The sequence below is a fragment of the Vulpes lagopus genome, chromosome 19, assembly GCF_018345385.1.
Source record: "Vulpes lagopus strain Blue_001 chromosome 19, ASM1834538v1, whole genome shotgun sequence".
Classification (NCBI taxonomy): Eukaryota; Metazoa; Chordata; class Mammalia; order Carnivora; family Canidae; genus Vulpes; species Vulpes lagopus.
Window position 1 is genome coordinate 37,297,964 of NC_054842.1, and position 20,246 is coordinate 37,318,209.

Here is a 20,246-nt window from a genome sequence, read left to right on the forward strand (position 1 = left end):
TGTATTTTATTAATACTCAATGTGGTAAAGAGTACAACTCATGAGCACTCTTACAGTCTGTGGGCAGGAGAAGAAATAGGCACAAACTTTTACAGAAAAAAAAAAAATTGACAATGTGAGTCAGGAGCCTTCACAATATCTTCAACCTTTGACCCTGGAAGTAATTCTACTTCCATGAATTTTTCCCAAGGATATCATCAGAAATGCAGATAAACATTTATGCATAAAGAAATACAGCATTATGTTACAGCATCTTTTATGTTGCTGGTACATAATTAACACCTGATAATAAGGGAATATTTAAATATAGTTTAGGATATCCATACGATACAGCCATCTAAACTGAAGCTGGTAAAGGCATTTTAATGCTGACATTAAGTGAAACCAGCAAACTTTCAAATTGTGTACACAGTGTGATCCAAATTGACCTTCCCCCACTGTTGTTTCACAGGATGCTTATAGGAATGCTATAAATAGAAAAGTTCCATTTTCCAACAAGGTTGGAAAGTTATTATAGCCATATACTTTGAGGCTGCTGGAAGCCTTGGATATGCAAATGAAATGGGAAATCCAAAACAAAAAAAAACAAAACAAAAACTAGTCTCAGTATGCAGGATCACTCTTTTTATGCAGGGGATCCTGGGGGCTGCTGTTCATGAAGCACATTTCAGAAAACCTGGGGGAACACCTAGGAAAAGATTGCCATATTGAGAGGGGTTGCAGCTACTGTTAGTTATGGAATTATTTTACTTCTTCCTTGGAATTTTTTTGTATCGCCCTACAAAAATGCTGTAAGCATTGTGAGAAAGAAGTGAGTCAGAAGATCATTCCCCATCCAGTGTCAGCTAGTGTGGAGGGCGACAGAGTCAGCGAGCACACGGGTTCAACATGGCAGTCATGGCTGAGAGGAGGGGGGTATGGAGGCCAGGACAGGGGAGCCACCCAAATGCCACCTTATTGATTCTCATGCTCTACCTACATTTCAAAGGGCATAGGATGCAGTCAGGGTCATGAGCACATTCATGAGCAACAGCACATTTAATCCCACCCCATCCTGGGACTGACCAGAGATTTCTCCATGCCACAGAGAACATCCCCAGGATGTGAGCCATATTCCAGATTCTGGAATGTGCTGTCTGCCTATTCTTGTTTGCAGACTTCAAGTTTGAGGTGCATTGGATGGGCTTGCTTGGATTAGATGCCTCCTCCTCAGTTTCCCACTCTTTTAACACCCCTCGGCTCTGTCTTCAGGTCTTCCTCTGTACCGCTCACACACCACTGGGTCACCCCAAGAGCTGCCCCCAGCCCAGTACCTGGTCTCAGGCATGGAGCCGGAGTGATGTAAACTTGGTTAGGATCTTCATAGCAGGTACCAAGCTGTACATACAGTGGGCTGTAACAGGATTTTGGAAGTACTTGCTTGGACACCTCCTGATTACCTTCCAAGGGCCCCTAAAATATTCATCAGGCTTTATCAGGCTAATGGGCTTCAAAAGAAGTAATTTTCTGAGATATGAGACAGGACAATATAAAAAGAACATTAAGGAAAAAATTCCTATTCCAAAATGAAAGGGAAAAGATCATTTAGCATCCCTGTTGGTGTTATCTATTCATGAGCAACAGCACATTTAATCCAGAATGGGAGGTAGGGAGGGCATCAAAGCCCTCACGTAGGGGTCACCTTCATGCCGAACTCATCTGTCTCCATTGCCACAGATGGCGGGGGCAATGGAGATGAGGGTGCAGATGAGAAACATTTCACAGGTGGCCTCCACAGGGGGATCTGAGAGAGAAGGCATGTGGAGGAGAGGTTCGAACATGATTCCCAAGGCACTGGCTTAGGGGATCAGAGAGAAGGGGTACCATTCTCCAGCCTGGCCACCTTCCTGTCTCCCTTCCCAAGGTTCACTAGTACTGGTTTCTATTTTGGACCATGCTGTGGGAGTTCAGCTCCTTGAGGTCAAGAATTATAATTCCATCCTAGCCCTCAGTGTCTCTGCTCATCCATTAAAGTTGGTTACTAGCCCAAAGACCATACATCTTGGGCACAAAAGTTGTGAGAGGCTGTAAGTATAAGAGTGCTTTGTACCTGTCCGGGCCAGAAGGACCATGTGTGGTCCTTCTCTGCCTCCCCAGGTACTCCAAGTAGGATGCATGGGAGACCCCTTGAGAAGACCATCTTTCTCAGAATATATCTTGCACGAGTTGAAGGGGCCATAGTCTTATGGTTGCTCCTTGGTTGCTCCTAGAGACAAAGGAATCAGGGTTTCCTACTAATCTGCATTCCATCCTTCTTCCTCATCCCATTTTCTTCGCCTTCTCTCCTGCTCCTTTCTTGCCCCTAATTCTCTATTTTCATTTTTCTCTTTCCCTTCCTCCTTCCCTTCTCTATCCCCACCTTCATTTCTACTTTCAATCTGGTATCTCTTTTTCTAGCTTCATCTATCCTCCAAGCTTAGGAAAATAATTTTAATTTAACTTCTTTCTCTACTAAAGAACTAAGAAGAATTTTATACAAAACAAATTTGAGCCATCAACCCCACCTGTCCTCCAAGAATTTGCCAACCTCAACAGCTGTTAATTCTGTGACCAAGATACTCTGTCCATACTCAAATACTTGCCTGATTGGATTTTCCCATGTTCCTCTGCCCCATGTTTGCCCCATCATGTTCCATATGAGTTTCTCTAACCTCAGTTATGGCAACCATTATGTTTGTTGAGTTCTTGGCAATAAAAATGGTTAACCCAAAAATGTCTTCTCCCCCCTTTCATGATTAGAATAAAAGCCTATTTGATCTTTCATTGAATATTCAATTTTAAGTGTTGCTTCTCTTTCTTTTCATTAGATATGTGACAAAGAATGGCATTACTACGTCATCAATGTGGAGTTTCCTGTAGTTACCTTATACATGGATGGAGCAACATATGAACCCTATCTGGTGACCAACGATTGGCCCATTCATCCATCTCACATAGCCATGCAACTTACGGTCGGCGCTTGTTGGCAAGGTAACTCCACATCAGGCCCTTCTCCCTGGCCTACTGTGTACAGTCCAGGAAAAGTACTGAGAGAGAAAAGGGAAACTCAAGTGATATGAGACTTAGCCTGGAAAATTTACTACCGCTTACTAATAAAACAGGACTTTTTAAAATAAGGATTAATTCAGACACTAAATTTGTGTAATAATAAAACACTTGGCTTGAGACCAGGTTTTGATGTTAAATCAACATGAGCAGTTTCATGGTTGCCTCTGAGTTGCTAGTGCCTTTTATTGTTCTGGAACCTTCTCTGTTTTCAAATGGGGGTTGTGTAGAGAAAAGGCTGAAAGTAAAATCCTGTACCAAAATTGTCATTTGACTCTCTTGATGCTAATCAGGATCCAAGGATCTCCCTTTATCCCCACACAAGTTGTCCAAGCCCCCCAACCCTCTGCTCTGGGAGCTCATAAATATGCAGGGCCAAGGGGATGGATTGTTTACAGGCATGAGGCTATGGGAGGCCACCATCAAGTTCAGCTCAGCTCTGAGCCCTTTCCCCACTCACTAAGGGCAGAGGCTCCTCATTGCCTTCCCACTAGAATGTCTCTATTACCTCCTCAGTTCCTGTGCTGCTGCCTCTCCTCCAATGCCCAGATTAGAAGGTGAAACTCCTCTTTGGAAACAAGAAAACCAGCTCTTCGAACATACATTTAACCTTTCTGTCTTTCACTCAGATCTGTTGGAATCTTTGTTTTTGTTTTCTTAAAAGCTGGGGTGCTTTGAAGTACCAGTGAAAGAATAGAGGGGAAGAAAAATGCTCCCCAAATAAGCATATTTGTACCCTGAGATGACCCAAACTCGTGGTGACGGAGTCTGAAAGTTACTAAGATGTGTGACTTCGACCATTCACCATGGGAAAGAACATCAGAGAACCAGTTGACCAAAGAGTGAGCTAGGGGACATATAGGCCCCTGTGAGTTGAGACAAAGAGTGGGTGCTGGACCGCACGATGCAAAATAGGATCAAAAAATGCACACATAACACAGTCTGGGAGCACTAGGGATATAAAACCCAGGAAGGAATAAAGCACAAATGAGGCAAGGGAAGAGAATATATTTTTAGCTGAAGTCAACCACTTGACATCTAACGTATGTCACACAATACTAAGAAGTCATCAAACATGCCAATCGAACTGGATAGGAGCTTCATGTGTATTGCAGAATTTTCCAGGAACTCAGAAAAGGGAGACTGTGTCGTGTGGCAAGAGTCTATGAAACTAATTCATATAGCAAGCCACTGATTCAGAGATTGCACAGGAATCATCAGTCACTGAACACAGCCGCCCTCTCATGCGGCTCGGTGCCCCAGCTGGACACCACAGCCAGCCTCTGGATATTCTGGAACATAGGCTAGATGCCACTCATGAGTTAAGGGGGTCCTGTGACGTCCTCACTATGAACTTCACCATGACTCTTCCCTTAGAGGCCCTCAGAGACCACATCGAGATCCCTGTCACCCCAGCCTGCAGTGGGAACCCGCCCCCACCTCTACAAGGCCAGCTAGAACCACTACTGTGTGGTTGTGTACCCCTTGGGGGGGAAACAGTCCCGCCAAAATAAAAAGTAATTTTGTAAAGAATTAAGATGACCTCTTTGAACCAGTTACAATAGGCTAAGTTGTGCTACAGTGACAATCAGGCCCCAATTCTCAGGAACATAAAATAATCTTCAGTTGATATTCACTGCAGATCTTTTCTGTTTTTTCCTGACTCTGGGACCCAAGCAGGCAGAGCAGCCACATTGCTTCATACTGAGAAAAAGGAAAAAGAAAGTCTGATGAATGAATGGTGCATGAGCCCCTACAGCTTTCACCTACAAGTGACACCAATCCTTTTTACTCACATTTTATTCACCAAAGCAATTCATATGTCCACACCTAACTCCAAGAAGGCAGGGAAGTAAAAATCTACATTGTGTCTGGAAGAAAAACTGAAAATATTTTATGAACAACACTGATGAACACCATGGTCTATTCACTTAGGCAACAGATATCTGACTGTCCTTCCCACGGGGAAAAAAAAACAAACAAACAATCACAACCATCTTGCCTAAATGAGGCAACCCAAAATTCCACCTGACTCTAAGCTCAACGTCCAGATTCTCTGAGTGATTCCTGGCGACCTCTTCATCAGGCTGAGAGGCATAGGTGGCTCTCTTTCAGGACCAGCTGTGGCCCCACTTGATCTGGAGACCTATACACTAAAAGGAAGAAATACGCTGCCACCACAACTCCTATACACAACCACGATGCAAAAGTGGAATAAGGAAAATAACCAAAAAACATTTCCACTAAGCCAGAGGAAAAATTAGAGAAACACCGCAGTCTTTGGTCACTAGCAATTCTGAAATCCCTCTGGGCTGATGCTTTAAGGGCCCCTAACCCTAAAGTGGAAAGTGTTTTTGTGGCTCCTGACTCCATTCTCTGCGAGTCTTTCCTTCTTGATATTCTCCTAGGCTACAAATAAGACAGCATCATTGCTCCATAAATAACAGCACTAATATTATATCTGATAATGATTTATTTAAAAGCTTTTTCACAAAACGCTTTTCAAACCAAAGCATGTGTTCCTTTTAAAAGAATGTGGGAAAAAATAAAATAAAATAAAATAAAAAATAAAATAATAAAAGAATGTGGGAGAAAGTGCCTAGGAGGTGTTCACCGCCGAGTGTTTCTGCCCTCTTCCCAGGGGGATGCCGGAAGGTGCAGTCATAGGACTTGCTTTGGCCAATTAAGTGGGAGTGAAAGTGCCTGATGTCATTTTCTGGATGAAACTTCAAGAGACAGTGATGCAAGGAGGCCCTTTATGTGCCTGGGTATTTACAATCCTGTGAGAAAGAGCTAGGAGTCCCAACTTGTAGATAAAGAAACCGAGGCTTTCTGAGGTAATGTAGCTGACCCTAGGTCACCCCGCCAAACCTGCCTGACCCCAGGTCTTCAGAGCCTGTTTTCTTCTCGTTGTGGCTTCTTTGCCCATTGCTAGTTGATCATGTGATCATGTTGATGTGATGATGTGTTTGGGAAAATGCTGGAGCTGATGTGTAAACTCTGCAACCCCTTTACCTTCTGACACATCTGTCACCTCTGGAATCAAAACCCCACAGCAACCCTGCATCCCAGTTGCTCATCCCTTGTTATATTTTCTCTCAAGCGACCCTCCAAAGAGCAAGGAAGAAGAGTTTAGGCTTTAGAGTCAGGAAATTTTGAGTGTGAGTCCAATCCCCACCCTGCCACTTGCTGGCTGTATGGTCCCAGCAGAACCTGTAACTTCCCTGAGCAACTATTTTCTCAGCTATAAAACTAGGCCAATACCTCCCTTGTCATTATAAGGTACAGGTGATAGGTACATGGAGCGTGCTCAGCATGCTTCAGTTGAATAAAGGCCTAAATTTGAAAACATCTACCGGTCTCCGCCTCCATCCCTTCTCCATTCCTTGCACCTAGACCCTACACGGCAGACAGTCTGCAGGACCTTTGGTATGCCCTGGCTTTTGCCATTCCAGCCTCCCCGTGGCTCCTTGTGGGCACCAACTCTCCCCCCCTACCCTAGGAGGAGCCATCCCACACAGACCCTGCTCTCTCAGGTCCATCTACGCGTCAGAAGGAAGGTCAGTGAAGCAAGAGAAGAGCCAATGAGAAGACAAGTGTTGGACACAGCCCTTGTGGTGTGGGCAAGAACCTGATCACACGGTCTGTCAGGCCTTGGAGATGTAGGCATCTGCCTTGAGAGAAAAGATAATATATTGGTAAATTTTCAGCGTAGGAGAAAATCCTTCAAAATCTTCAAACTTGGGCCTTCTCGGAGGGCTAAGAGTTCACCAGGAAGACAGAGAAGGCAACAACAGCATATGCCGTTGCAGGGAAGTTTCACACAGGTGTGCTCAGAGCACCCGGTCGCTTGGGGGTTCGGGGGCCAAGACGAGTGCAGGAGAGCCTGGGAAGAGGAGTTGTGACCAGACCACAGGACACCCAACCACCTCATGCAGGAGCTTGGATTCGCATCAATACCTGCATCCTCCTTGGAGTCATGCTTTGCCTTGGAAGAAGACATCAAAAGACCTTTCAAAAGGACACAGTGCTGTGAAACCAAGAGCCCACGATGCACCCCCTTATTTGGCTTATTTCTAACTTTCTGAAGTCCACTTACGTGCACATTATAAGCCTGCTGGGTGAGCCTCTAATTGCCTCTGGGCTGGCGATTGTGGGGAGCTTTTTAGGTGCTTCTGAGGTTGGCAAGGAAACCAGCTCCCATTTGTGAATTTTCCAATTGGGGTTTAACAATGGGGATAGAAAATAATTTGATAGCAGCTGCTTGTTGGATGCTCCCGGGAACAGGCTCCAGCACTGTTGCTGGGCAGTGCTCCACAGCCCCAATTAGCCTACTGTGTCCTGTTAGTGAATTTGAAAGCCAAAGTAATCAGTGGAACTTCATTTTCATTGGTATTTTTTCCAGTAATTAAGAAAAAAAAGAGACTTCATTTACACTTAAGAAATGTTGCCAGCACAGCCCCGAGCATGTATCTTAATTGTAGAGAAAGGCTTTTGCAGCGAGGATGGACCTGGCATCACAAAAGAGTCCTCTTCCCCTCCTTGCCTCCACCTCTGTGTCACAGTGTTCTCAGGATGCACTCAGACCCCCTCCGGGCCCAGCTCCGTCTGTGCCAAGGCAGAAATTGCTACCTTTAGACCAATTCCAGGTGCCTTATCTCTCTTGGGGTCTCACCATGGGAGAAGATCGTTTAAAAGACTAATTAATTTGCCCTTTTCCTTAGATTTCCTACTCATCCATTTCTAACAACAAAAATTCAAGTTCTACTAATCTATAATAAAAGTTGTATTCTCACACCTGCTTCACCCCTGGACCTTTAAACTGGGCCCACCCACGCAGGGACTGGAACCCAGGCGTCCCTGGGAGCAAGTCAGGAAGGCTGCTGATGGTGTCAGACCAGGGCCTGAGGTTTCAGGGAGATGCCCCAGCAGGTGGAAGTCTGGGCCGCCTCCACCCAACACCACAAACAGATCTGCTCTGGGTCACCTAGTTTGTGTGGCATCTGCAAGGGTTCTTTCAAGGAAGCAGCTAAGCAGATCTCAGAAGCGCGTCTCTCTGCATGCCCTCAAGAAGCCACCCCTTGCTCCCTCCCTGATCCTCCTCTACTCTTGGCAGATCTCATCGCAGGCTTCCCTCCTTGTCACTCGTCCCCAGCAACCACCTCATCCCTACTGCTGCCAGGGACTCTCCCCCAATACTCTGGACCTTGGCCTTCCTAGAGCGTCCAGCTTTGCCTGCTCCTAACTATGATACTATCCAGGTCTCAGATGAGGAGACCTTTCTACCCTAGCTCCTGATCTTGCTGAGTCCTACCCCCTACTTAGCAAATAAACCCAAAGGAGGTAGAGAAAGAGGTGGTTCTAAAAATTAGAACTTCTTGTTAAGGGACAGATATAGAACTCCTATTGTGGCTTTGGGGAGGAGCCAAGGCAAAGAACAGGAGAGGTCAATAGTGGGATTAAAAGGCAGACATAACCCTGAGAGTTTCAATAATCAATGGCATGTCACCTTCAGACAGAGCAGAATTAGAGCCACACGTGGTCCTGAGATCTGGTGCACATTTTCAGGTCATCTTGTTGCCAGACACTAAAATTAGCACAGGGACTTGGAGTACATGCCTTCACTTAATAAGCTTGGTCTAATTTAGTACAAATTCTCTTAATAAAGTCTGTGTTGAAATTATTCTGCTTCCCTAGGGTCTCTGCTGCTGGAAGAAAGCAGCATGTGCTAACATAGCCTGCCTTATATTCAGGTGGGCATTTCCCAGGGAGGGCTTCGCGAAGCTCCAGTTCCAAAGGATGCCCCTGGCACAAGGAGGCCATGGTCAAGGGTGGGAAACTGCATAAATTCTCCCCACACCACCACGTTCAAGAGTCACAATGCTGTTAGCATATTAAGAGCTTTCAAAAGCTCACCAATAAAATAATCCGTTTGATATGACTTAACCCATATTTCTCAATCTTAACTCATTACAGAACTCACTCTTTGTGAAATAGTGTCCTTGGAACACTCTTCGGGAAACATCTCATTGGAGTTACCAATGCAGGTCTCCATCCCCTGCTAGGCTATCAGTTTAGAGAAGCAAGGACTCTCTGCTCTCCCAGATTCTGCTCTCTTCACCTTCCCCCCTATTCCAGTAGGTCAAGAGAGAAGGTCAGTAGCTAATGTTTGTTGGATTACATCCCATTTTTGAAGCTGTTTTGACAAAGGTGTGTTGTTCGTGGTCCGACACACGGGGATGACTAACAAGGTGTCTCCTAGTATTAACTGTATCAAAAAATCAAGACAAGACTGCTCTAGGCCCTGGAGCTAATTGGATGTGAGGGCATATTAATTTAAAGGAGACATAGATGAAATCTGCTTTAAAATTCATGTCTGGAAACACGGTATGACTGAGTTGTATTCTAACTTTGTATCTTATTCCAAAGATTATATTAATTAGAAAAGTTGACAAGGATCTTGGAGCAAAAACAGTATTGTTTCACCTTCCCTGAGAGATACACCAGAGGGGAGGGGGGGAAAAGGCCACAGAAGCGAAAAACAGAGAAAACTCACATCATGTAATTTCATGTTTGAGTTCCTTGGTTCGTGCTGCCCATACAACGAGCTTGCCAAAAGGCTTCCCCTTTTGCAACCCTATTGCCTGGATAAGAAAAGGATCCCCACTTTGCAGATGAGGAAACTGAGAGGAGAGAGGTGTTTGGATTTGCACCAAGGTGTCTGCCACTGGAACTGTAACCCTTAATTGCACTGCTACACCACCTCTGCTTCTAAGGACGTCTAAGGACGTGTATAGTCAGATGGCATTTCATATCCAAGTATGAAAGACCAGAGGATTCTGAAGTCTGGAGTCAGATCACTTGAGCAAACTCCCAGGGCATTCTTCCCACAGATTGGACAAAGTCAAACTGAGGCCTAACTACAGACCCATCATGGTTCAGTGTAGGGAGGGTTGAATTTGGAGCTGTAAGAAGAAAATTTGAGACCCTTGCTCTGCTGCTCTGGGTCTTCGAAAAGTGTCCTGCCTCTGTAGTCCTCAGTTCTTCACCTGGAGAATGAAGGGGATCTCCTGGATGGTATGTGAGGGCCCTTCCAACTCCATGAATTCAGGTCCCCAACCCCACAGAGATGATTTGGGGGAGTCCTAGGTTTTGCTGACTTAGAACAAGCCATATATTAAATGTCTACTGGAAAGGCTGGAGAGATGGCTACACAGACACAGAAAGGGCTGAGAAAGCCTGCTGAGAACGGTCGTGGTCAGCTGCAACTGCAGATCATCCGTCTCCACAAGTCACCTGCAGCCCACAGCTGCAGCCCCCTGGGCTGTGTGGACAGTTCTGAAGCTACAGCTTCTGGGGGTCTATTACACACTCCACTTAGTCTTTGCGTTCCGTGGGTGTCTCCATCACTGAAATGAGGAAATGAGGGAAAGCAAGATTTCAGACCGTCTCACCATTTGCATTGCTCAAAATTGATACCCAACCATCCATGAAATTGTGTTCATTGAGGGGCATCCCCGTCAACAAGCCATGCACAGAGCAGCATCCGAGTCGAGTGAGAGGGAAGGCACTGCCCATCCTGCACACACTTTGCAAACGGAGGAGACGGCACCTTCACACAGCTCTGATCTTCTACTTAGAGGGAAAGGGTTCAAAAGCTATTGAGGTGAGTGGATCCCACCTCTCAGTAGAAAGAAAGCTGAAGGGTAAGTCAGTCCCAGTGCAAACTCTGGCTCAGAATAATTGCCGTCGAAGCCCCTCCGTGTCCACAGAACCCCAGTGTAATTGGACATTCTCCCCCAGCACTGTGACAGTCCCAGCCTGTCCCCATCTTTAGGAAGCAGCCCGATTATTACACCCTCCAAGAACCCTCTTTGAGCACCCCCACCACCACCACCACCACATCCATCATGCTGCATGCAAGTCAAAGCCTTGCCAGCGAGCGAGACCTGAGTCTGAATCTGGTTCACTAATTCCTGGCTGCGTTGCTGTGAATAAGTGACCAAACTTTGGAAACATCGTCTGGGAAAGGAATTAGAAGTTCAGCAGGTAGGAATCTGAATTCACAAAGAAAAACTATTGTTTCCACATCCATCTTCGTTTCATTCCGAACCACTATTCCATCTGAGCAGGGGAGATTTAACCTTGGCAAATGTGAAACTGTTCCATTTCCTCGGCCAGCCGATTGCAAGGAAATGTATGTGGGGCTGCGGTGCCAGGGACAGAGGGGACCCCAGTCATCTTCCCGGGCAGATGTGCTCTGAGATGGTGCTCACCTCTACGGTCCTGTCACTAGTGGTCTTTCGGGGCTGGCAGCTCTCGGTATTTCTTCACCTTACTTAGGGGCACAAAAATATCTTCACTGCTTCTCAGGCTCTGTCTGTCAGACCATCTGCAGTCCATCTGCCTATCTGTCCAGATGCGACAAGCCAGCATTGCCTCCAGCATCACGCTCCCCAGCCAAGGCTCAGCCCAGGTGGCGGGCTTCAGGTGCCTCACTCTGCACCCCTGTGCCTTACCCCCTCCACATCCTCCCTGCTAGACCCCACCTCCCAGTCGGGGGTGACATTTTCTTGTCTGCGGGAAGCCAGATTTTTTTTCTTCTACTTTTCCCCAAATGTGGATCCATACCCAGATCTTCCCCAGCCTCCGAAGGGTTTAGGCTTCTGGAAGCAAAAGAAACTCAGCTTTAAGCTCCATCTGCTCATCTCCTTGTCACAACCCTCCCTGTGGCAATGAGCACAAGCCAGATATGTGTCTAAATGAAGGGTAAGATGAGAGAAATACTTGGGAAAAATCAAAAGAATAGAGGCTAAGGTCTCAAACATACTATCCTGCCACTTAAGTATGAACTAAAATAGCACATGAAAGAACTTGCCATATTTTATGGGCCTAACAGATGATGGCCATTATTTTTTCCCTCTGATCCGTTGGACACCACATCTGTATCATTTCTTTGGATATCAATCATGCCCTGCCTTAGACCGTCTATTATACTGGCAATTTACTCATGTTTTTATTTCCCCAGTGTCTATACTTTATTCTCCCAACTAAGTATAAGTTCTTAGAGAGAATGAACTACATCTTATAATTAACTCAATCTAACAGAAGGCTAGGCATTCAGCAAACACTTTAAAAATGTGTGCAGAGCTAGCCTCAGGAACCCAAAATCACATTCGCAAACATGTAGAGAAAGTTCTTTGTATAAGAAATCAGGTTATGTTGTTTTTTCTTAAAGTAATTCATGATCATGTTTGGGTCTAAATGTTAACAGAGGAGCCATGTGGTTTACTAAGATATTAAAAAGAAAGAGACTTTCAGCGTATCTATTATTTTTTAAATCCTGCATCACAGCCACTCCTGAGTGCAAATAGATTTCAAATTTTATACCGGCCTCCTATTGCAAAGTGCTAATTGAATCAATTTCCTGGAGCTGCATCACTAATAAACAGAGTGCACCACAGATCTGGGATTCTTGCATCAAAAATACTAAACATGAATGTTTTGTGGAGAAAAAAATGGTGTGTAGGAAAATGCCTTAGCGCCCAAGAAAGTCGCAAAGTTTGGTCTTTGAACGCGGAGCTGCAGAGTGAGCTCTTGAGGGGGTCTAGATGACAGACCACAGAGGGCTCGCTCCCAGCCTCACTCTGGATGGGCCTGGCCAGTACACCGGGATGCGCCAGCTGGCCCCATGCATGGCCGAATGTATGCACACCAGAGGGGCACACACTTCACCCCTTCCTACTTGTGTGGCCTTGGGCCGCTTACTACTGAGAGGTCTGAGTTGGCTTAACTGTAACTACAAATGAGTACCTCCCTCCCAAGAGTTTGGTGAAGGTTCAGTAAGATGATGATGTATGGCGAGGACTGCACACTGTGTTGGAGACATAGTTCAACTCATACCCAGAAAATGATAGTTGCTGTATCTGCTGCTCTCTGGGGACACAGGGTGGACAAAGCAGAGAAGAGACAACCATCCGAGTGCCCTGGGGAGTGGCAGCTCTGCCATTTGTACCCATGCTCACACCTTTCTTTGTGCAGATCAATGGGAGTGCCCGTCTGTGAAGGCAGGAACATGTCAATGGCATTAAGGAGCACTTTACCCAAGGGGGCTTTGAGGGCCAAGATCAGGAGGTCCCCGATGGGTTCCCCAACACTCTCAAGTCATTGCCATGTCATGGCATTCCCCAAAGACACATCTGTTTAGAGTTCCCTGTGGACTGAGTACTTTGATAGAACCTTCTCCCTTCATTTCCAAAGTGAAAATGTTTTGATGGCAGGTAAGAACAACATGAGTCAAAATGGCTTAAAGGTGGGTGATTGGCTCCCCCAGCTGAGGACGCCATGTGGTAGAGTGGTGAGGAGGTCTACCTGGGCCTCTGCTAGGACTGTCCCAGCTCTGCCTGCCTTCATGCGTCACCTTTGTTGTCCTTGGCCTGCTTACAAGATGGCAGCAGCAGCCCTAAGCCTTCCTTCTTCACACCACCATCTCCAGGGTAGAGAGCAGGAGTAGGTTCCAGAAACTTTCTGGATAGAAAAGGGAAGCTCTTTTCCCAAAGGCTGCCAATTAATTCCTCCTCTCCTCTCATTGGCCTGAATTTGGTCTTATGATTACTCCTGGGCCAGCCTCTGTGGCTTAGTGGACGTAGGTACCGATCGGCTTAATCGGACGCCGACACCTGACTGAGCCACTGGAGCAAGGGGAAGAGGAAAACCTGAGTAGCTGTGACTAAATAGAATCCATCCCTGGAATTCAAGTCAACTCCCCCAAACCTCTGGGCTGCCGCTACAAGAGGGCAGAAGGGAGATGGATGTTGGAGAGACTCCACGATGTCCACTACTCTGCTGGCATTAATCCGCCACCTCTTTCAGTTCAAGAAACAGTTATGAAATGTCCGCTGTGTGCCAGGCAGGGGGCAGGATGCCGGGACCGCACGGGGCACGTGTGCTGTTGAAAGGAATAAATGAGCCAACTTACGCAAAGTGCCTGTTGCAACCCTCAGCCCTTAATACCTGCTCAGTATCATCTTCATTAAAATGAATAATGCATGAGTGCTCCCTGCCATCCAGGAGACTTAAACAAATACATTCTAGCAGTGTGCAAAGGCTAGCAAGAGTAAGCCGGTGGGTGGCGTGAAGGAGAGAGATCGCACAGCAGTGTGCAGAGGGCCCAGCCTAAGAAGCTTAGAGCCAGGGATTCCTAACCTTGACTTCACATCCAGCGCACCTGAGGAGCTCCTGAAGCTCTTCACCCCAATTCAGCCATAAGCTCCCAAGGTGGGACCCAGCACCAGAATCAACTTGACTTTATTTAAAGATCCTCAGGTGAGGGATCCCTGGATGGTGCAGTGGTTTGGCGCCTGCCTTTGGCCCAGGGCTCGATCCTGGAGACCCAGGATCAAATCCCACATCGGGCTCCTGGTGCATGGAGCCTGCTTCTCCCTCTGCCTGTTCCCCTGCCCTCTCTCTCTCTCTCTCTATCATAAATAAATAGAAATTAAAAAAAAAAAAGATTTAAAGATCCTCAGATGATTAAAATGTGCAGCCAAGGTTGAGAACCACAGTGATAGGCTATTGAGGACATAAACCCCACACATGTAAGCCATTAGCAACGCAGGGTTCTGAGGGTGTGGTTGGATGAAGTCAGTGCTCCAAGGCTCAGGAGAGGACGTGGTGGGCAGGGGGGCTCTGGCCAGGGAGGGGGGACGGTAGACCGGGTGACCCATGAGAGGCTTCTGTGTGCAAGCCGGGGACAGAGAGCTTACGGGGCCTTGAAGGACCATGGCGTTTGCCTAACCTAAGCCGTTTGGAGGTGGTGTCTAAGTGTAAAGAGGAACAGGTGTGAGCAAGGTGCGCATGCCAACACAGGGTATTGGTGTGGACTCAGTCACCAGAGAAAAACCACACCACAATTTCAATGGATAAATATAAAGAATTATTAACCATAATAGAGAATTGGAATCACAAGGATTCGCCACTGAGAAGTAGAACTCTCAAGAATATGGGAACGCAGGTATTAGGAGCATCTACTACCCCAGGGCTGAGGTAGAGTGACCCGGGGAGAGCCCTCCGCCCCCTCCAGCTGAGGTCCAGGCTCTGCTGGCACAGAGAAGTCACTCTGGGGTCACTCTAGTAGAAATGGTCAGAAATTGGCCCTCCGGCGTGCTGTCTCACTGCAGCACACTTCACTAGGGATGCATTTCAGGAGACCCAGGGACCAAAACCCAGAATTGTCCCCTGCAAGCCAGCAGAGGCTCAGAGTTTACCAAACCTTCCCAGGGAATTAGCAAAACTGGAGTTCAACCCACATCCCGCTACCTACGTCCTGCTACGTCTCTGAACAGACAGAAGTGCGAGATCAAGGCTAGTGTCCGCGTAGGCTGCTCAGAGATGGAAGGGGCCTATGTTCCGTGAAGGCTGTGGGGAAGGCCTCCTAGAAGAGGTGAGGGTTCATACGGACCTTGGGGAGCTTTTACTTTAGAGACGTGGAGAAAACCAGGGAGGGAGGAGGAGGAGAGGCCTTGACGTGAGCAGCACTGAACGGCTTTGTGTGAAGAGCAGGCCGGCGCTCAGCTAGGCCTTGGCTCAGCCCGTAGAACAGTGGAAACCAAGAAGTAGGCGATGAGAAGAGAGGCAGAGGCAGAACAGAATCCGGGAACTTGAATTTAAGTGGGTCCGAAATCAATTCATTGCAAGAGAGCCAGGCCTGTGGATGGAGGGCTCGGGGACTCCTCGGCGGCCTGCCAACCCCTCCGTGGAATGTCGGGAAGCGAGCGCCGGCTTTGGAGTCAGACAGCCCGGGACCAGCTCCAGCGTCGGCTGTGCATCCTGGGGCCAGTCCCTCAGCCTTTCTGAGCCTCAGGGTCTGCAGGTGTGAGCGGGAAACAAGGACCCCTTCTTTGCAGGCTTGCTCAGATGGGGTCCCTAGCTGAGAGCCGAGCGCACAGCAGGCCTCCTGTCAGTGGCAGCCTCCCTCTCCTTCCCGTTCTTTCTCTCTAGGTCCTTTCTTCTAAAGCAGGTCATGCCTCGGAAAGCAACTGCTTCAAGTTGAAAAATTCCAGCTTTTCTAAGTCGGGTGCAGCTGGGGGGCACCGAGGTCTTGGCCGCAGATGATAGCCTCCTGTTGAGAGTATGGCCGCTGAGCTTACTGCTCTGGGTAAAGGCTCAGGTTGAGGGGACACAGCCAGTGTGTCCTTGGTCCCCCAGCCAAATCGTGGGTGTTCCATACCCAACCTCCACAGGGCAAATGACCTGGTGCTGCTTTCGCTTCTAGGAGGAGAAGTCACCAAACCACGGTTTGCTCAGTTCTTCCACGGCAGCCTGGCCAGTCTCACCATCCGCCCCGGCAAAATGGAGAGTCAGAAGGTGATCTCCTGCCTGCAGGCCTGCAAGGAGGGACTGGATATCAATTCCCTGGAAAGCCTCGGCCAAGGCATAAAGGTAAGGAAGGAGCCAGTGTCGCCACCAGTAAGACATTGACTTGTGGGGCAGAGGCTGCCCAGGGCCAGCGCACTCTGGAAAGGGAGTCCCCACCTGTCGAGTTGCACAGAGATGGTGCGGCGGGGGTGAGGGGCCGTGACTGCCGTGGTGGACTTCTGCTGTGTCGTGAGATTTCCTAGATGAAGCCCTTGTGCATAATCAGTTCATTACACAAAAGCAGACACGTGTCCCGTGTCTACCAGAAGGGGATGGTTGTATTTCGGCTGTTCTGGGTTGGGTGGTTGCTTTGTTGTTTGTTTGCCAAAGGAACAGAAGCAGCATGTGAGAAGAGATTTCAAAAAAAAAATATTTAAAAATAGAATGAAAAGTTTGGCCATGTTAAATATAAATTAGGAAGGAAGGTCAGCCCAGGCGGGCTGGAATTAGCAGATACGGAGGTCGCTGGGTCTCATGTCGTGAAACTGAAGCGCAGGTTGGGCTTCGAGCAATCTCTGGCAGAGGGAATGTGAGCAGATTCATGCAAAATAAAAACATTCATGTGATCCGAAAGAATCAAAGCTGTGTTCTGAAAAAGGTACCTCCTGAGGGGCAGGACACGCGTAGCTAAACGTCCTCAGCACCCGGCCCAGTCACCTCACCCCCACCCGGCAGGGAGCCTGCTGGCCTCACCTGGACCCTGGGCGCTCCTGCCAGCAGGGAGCCTCTGGGAACCTGAGCAAAGAGCTGGTTAAATATCACTGCACCCCAGCTTGGTCCTAATGGACCCCAGAGAGAGTAGACAGGCCACCCTCAGCCTCCTGGAGCACAGGCCAGCCCCACGAGCCAACCCCCTCCCCACAGCCTGGAGGTTTCCTTTATGGGCCATTTCTCAAGGCTGGTGTGACCAGAGCAGAGGCTGCCTGCTTCACCCCTCACCTACCGTCTCCTCCGTGCCTCCTACCCTGGGCCTACCCTGCCTACCCCTACTCCAGGGTACAGGGAGTCCCCCCTCCCAAAGACAGCACCTTTATTTTTGCTGTCAGGGGAGCCTGTGAGGCTCTGACATGAGGAGCCATGGAGGGGCTGGTGATCTGAGCACATCATGTTTTTCTTTAAGCCGCAGTCACTTCAGCAAACATGCCATGGACACCCGGGTATTGGTTCTGGGCTGGATGGGGGGAGACCCAAAGCTGAACATTCCCAGCCTTTTATCTTCAGGGAAGTCAGCGGCCCAAGCTGATGTTTGTAATCCAGGCTGGTAAGCTGAGATAACGATGAGCACGAGGCTCCCCCAAGTGCCAGACACAGCTCTAAATGCTTTGTGGGTACTAACTTATTCAATACCAGAAGAACCCTATGACAAAGCTACCATAAATGTTCCTATTTCACACATAAGGAATTGAGGACTTTAAGAGAACGGAAACTTGTCTGAGATCCCAGAACTGGTAATGAGCGGAGCCAGAATTTGAAGCCCAGGTGGTCTTGCTCCAGAGTTCCAGAACCTGAGGAGCAGCAGTTGGGAAAGGCTCCTTGGAGGAGGTGGGGTCTGAGCAGCATGTTTCAGGATGAGGAGGAATCAAGCAGGAGAAAGGCAGGGGGAGGGGAGCTGGGTGGTCACTCTAGGCAGATCTGAGAGCATGGATGATGGCAGGGTGCTGGGGTGCCCCACAGCGTACACTGGGACTCCAAGAAGGAGTTACATGCCCCAAATTGTTACAGTGCCCAAATTGTAGGAATAAAGGTAGAAGTGTGGTCCCCTAAGCATAGGCTGCGTCATGGGGCCTGGTGAACTGTGTTCAGGTGTTTACATGTTTTCTCCGGTGGGCCCCAGGGAGCCACTGAAGGACTCCAGGCAGAGCAACATGATCTGGCCAGGAACATAGTTTAGGATGCTCACCTTGGAGGCTGGGTCAGAGGGGGAAGGTGGGAGGAGCGCACAGACAGGGCAAGGCAAGAATGGCCTTACAGAACCTTAAATAGGCACGAACAGGTGCACTCAAGAGTTGATCACCTGTCATTGAAGGAGACCTGCAAGACTGCCTCATGTTGGAAAGGACGACTCCTCACCCCCCCACCCCCATCCCTGTCTACTTCATGGCACATTTGATATTGGTACCCTCGCATGCAGAGCCTGGGGTTTGATCCTCAACCAACTGTTGGAGTCGTTTCCTTAGCGTTTTGTCAGCCCAGTGATGCAGAAACCTGTCCTCCAACCCTCCCCCCTCTAATTCTGGGTTTGCTCCCCACCTCTGAGTGGATCTGCTCTGCTCCGGAGCATCCCATGAGACCACGGCTTCAGGATTCAAGCACTACAAAACAAACAAACCAAAGATACTGCACCAAAAAGCCCCACATTCTTAGAATTCTACATGGAGATGCACAATCTCTACGGAGCATCCAGAGCCTATGACGAGAGGGGGTTGTAAACTACGTGGCACACAAAGCCGTAGCGGGTGCAGAGGCTCTTCCAACTTTTCAGGATACCACCTGTTGACTCCCAGTCACCGCAGAGGATCCTCCTCCATCCTTAGGCACAGCTGGCACGAACTAGCACCGCAGGAGAAGTTAATGATAAGACACAAGTCATCGTGTATCCACCGGGGGCTATTCGAAGTTCATTATCCCTACGCCTCACAACAGATTAAATGTTATGGCCCCATTTCAGAAATAAGGAGACAGGCTCAGGAACCTGCCCAAAATAAGTCCATGCTCTTTCCTCCACACCAGCAACTCAGATTATAAGGCATTCTTGAAAATTATTCAGACTTCCTTCTCTCTGGCCCTAACTCCATTTCATATCCCTCACTTCATTTCAGAATAATGACTGTTTTTCTCCTTTCTCCTGGTTCCAGGCCTCCCCACTCCTCCCTGGCCAGTCCAGAGGAAAGTGAGGGCCTCCTCTAATGAACAAGACTATCTATCCATCTGCTCGCAGGGCCCAGTGCAGGTTCCTCTTTTCACTCATCTTCCCCTGGATCATGCCTATTTCTGAATATTTGTCCAGCATGTCTGGGGTCATTAGATGGTTGGGGTGGTTACTGTCTTGTACCCGTACGAGATCCTGGGATACTATGGAATAACCACCTTCCTGAAGAATATCCTGTTCTGATTTTCATAGCATAAGGCCTGCCAATTTGTTCTTTCATAGCCCAAGAACACGTCAGCATTTTTAGAAAAGCTTGAACTTAGGTTTATTTAATCCATACTATGTGTTCTGGATCATAGGGATTTCAAAGATGAAAACACATGATACCTGTCCTCAAGTAGCTCAAGGCCTGGAAGTACTTAACATAAAGTACACTAACTTAAAATGTTTAATAAAACAAGATAATCTAATAGAGAAAAGAACAAAGAACACAGAGGCAGGAACCCTTTAGGTGGGAGGAAGGCCAGGAGACTTTACCTAGAAGGTGACATTTGGGATGAAAGTTTTAAAGGTTGTGTATTTCCTGAGGTTGCTTTATAATATACCACAAGCTGGTTGGCTTAAATATCAGAAATTTATGAAAGAAAGAGTAAGAAAGTAAGAAAAAAAGTCCACAGTGTTGGAGGAGTGGGAAAGAGCCAGACCTCTGGGACAAGGCACTCCTTGGTTCAAACTATACTACAAATATTTACTAGCAGGGTGACCTTGGGCAAAGTAATTTAATTCTTAAGCCCCAATTCCCTCATGTATAAAGTGTATTTTGTTGTGATGCTGAGGGAATTGGATTTTATGTATATTTTTATATATCTACATTAGG

General features: G+C 47.7%; 1 protein-coding gene across 1 annotated transcript in view; it reads left to right on the forward strand.

The window, feature by feature from the left end:
- The window catches only part of CLSTN2 (calsyntenin 2), a 609,016-nt gene that overhangs the window by 550,646 nt on the left and 38,124 nt on the right, over window positions 1-20,246 (forward strand). Inside the window, exons 9-10 of the mRNA XM_041734226.1 lie at window positions 2,847-3,009; window positions 16,358-16,524. Of these exons, the coding sequence (XP_041590160.1) occupies window positions 2,847-3,009; window positions 16,358-16,524 (330 nt within the window). The remainder of the gene's footprint in view (window positions 1-2,846; window positions 3,010-16,357; window positions 16,525-20,246) is intronic.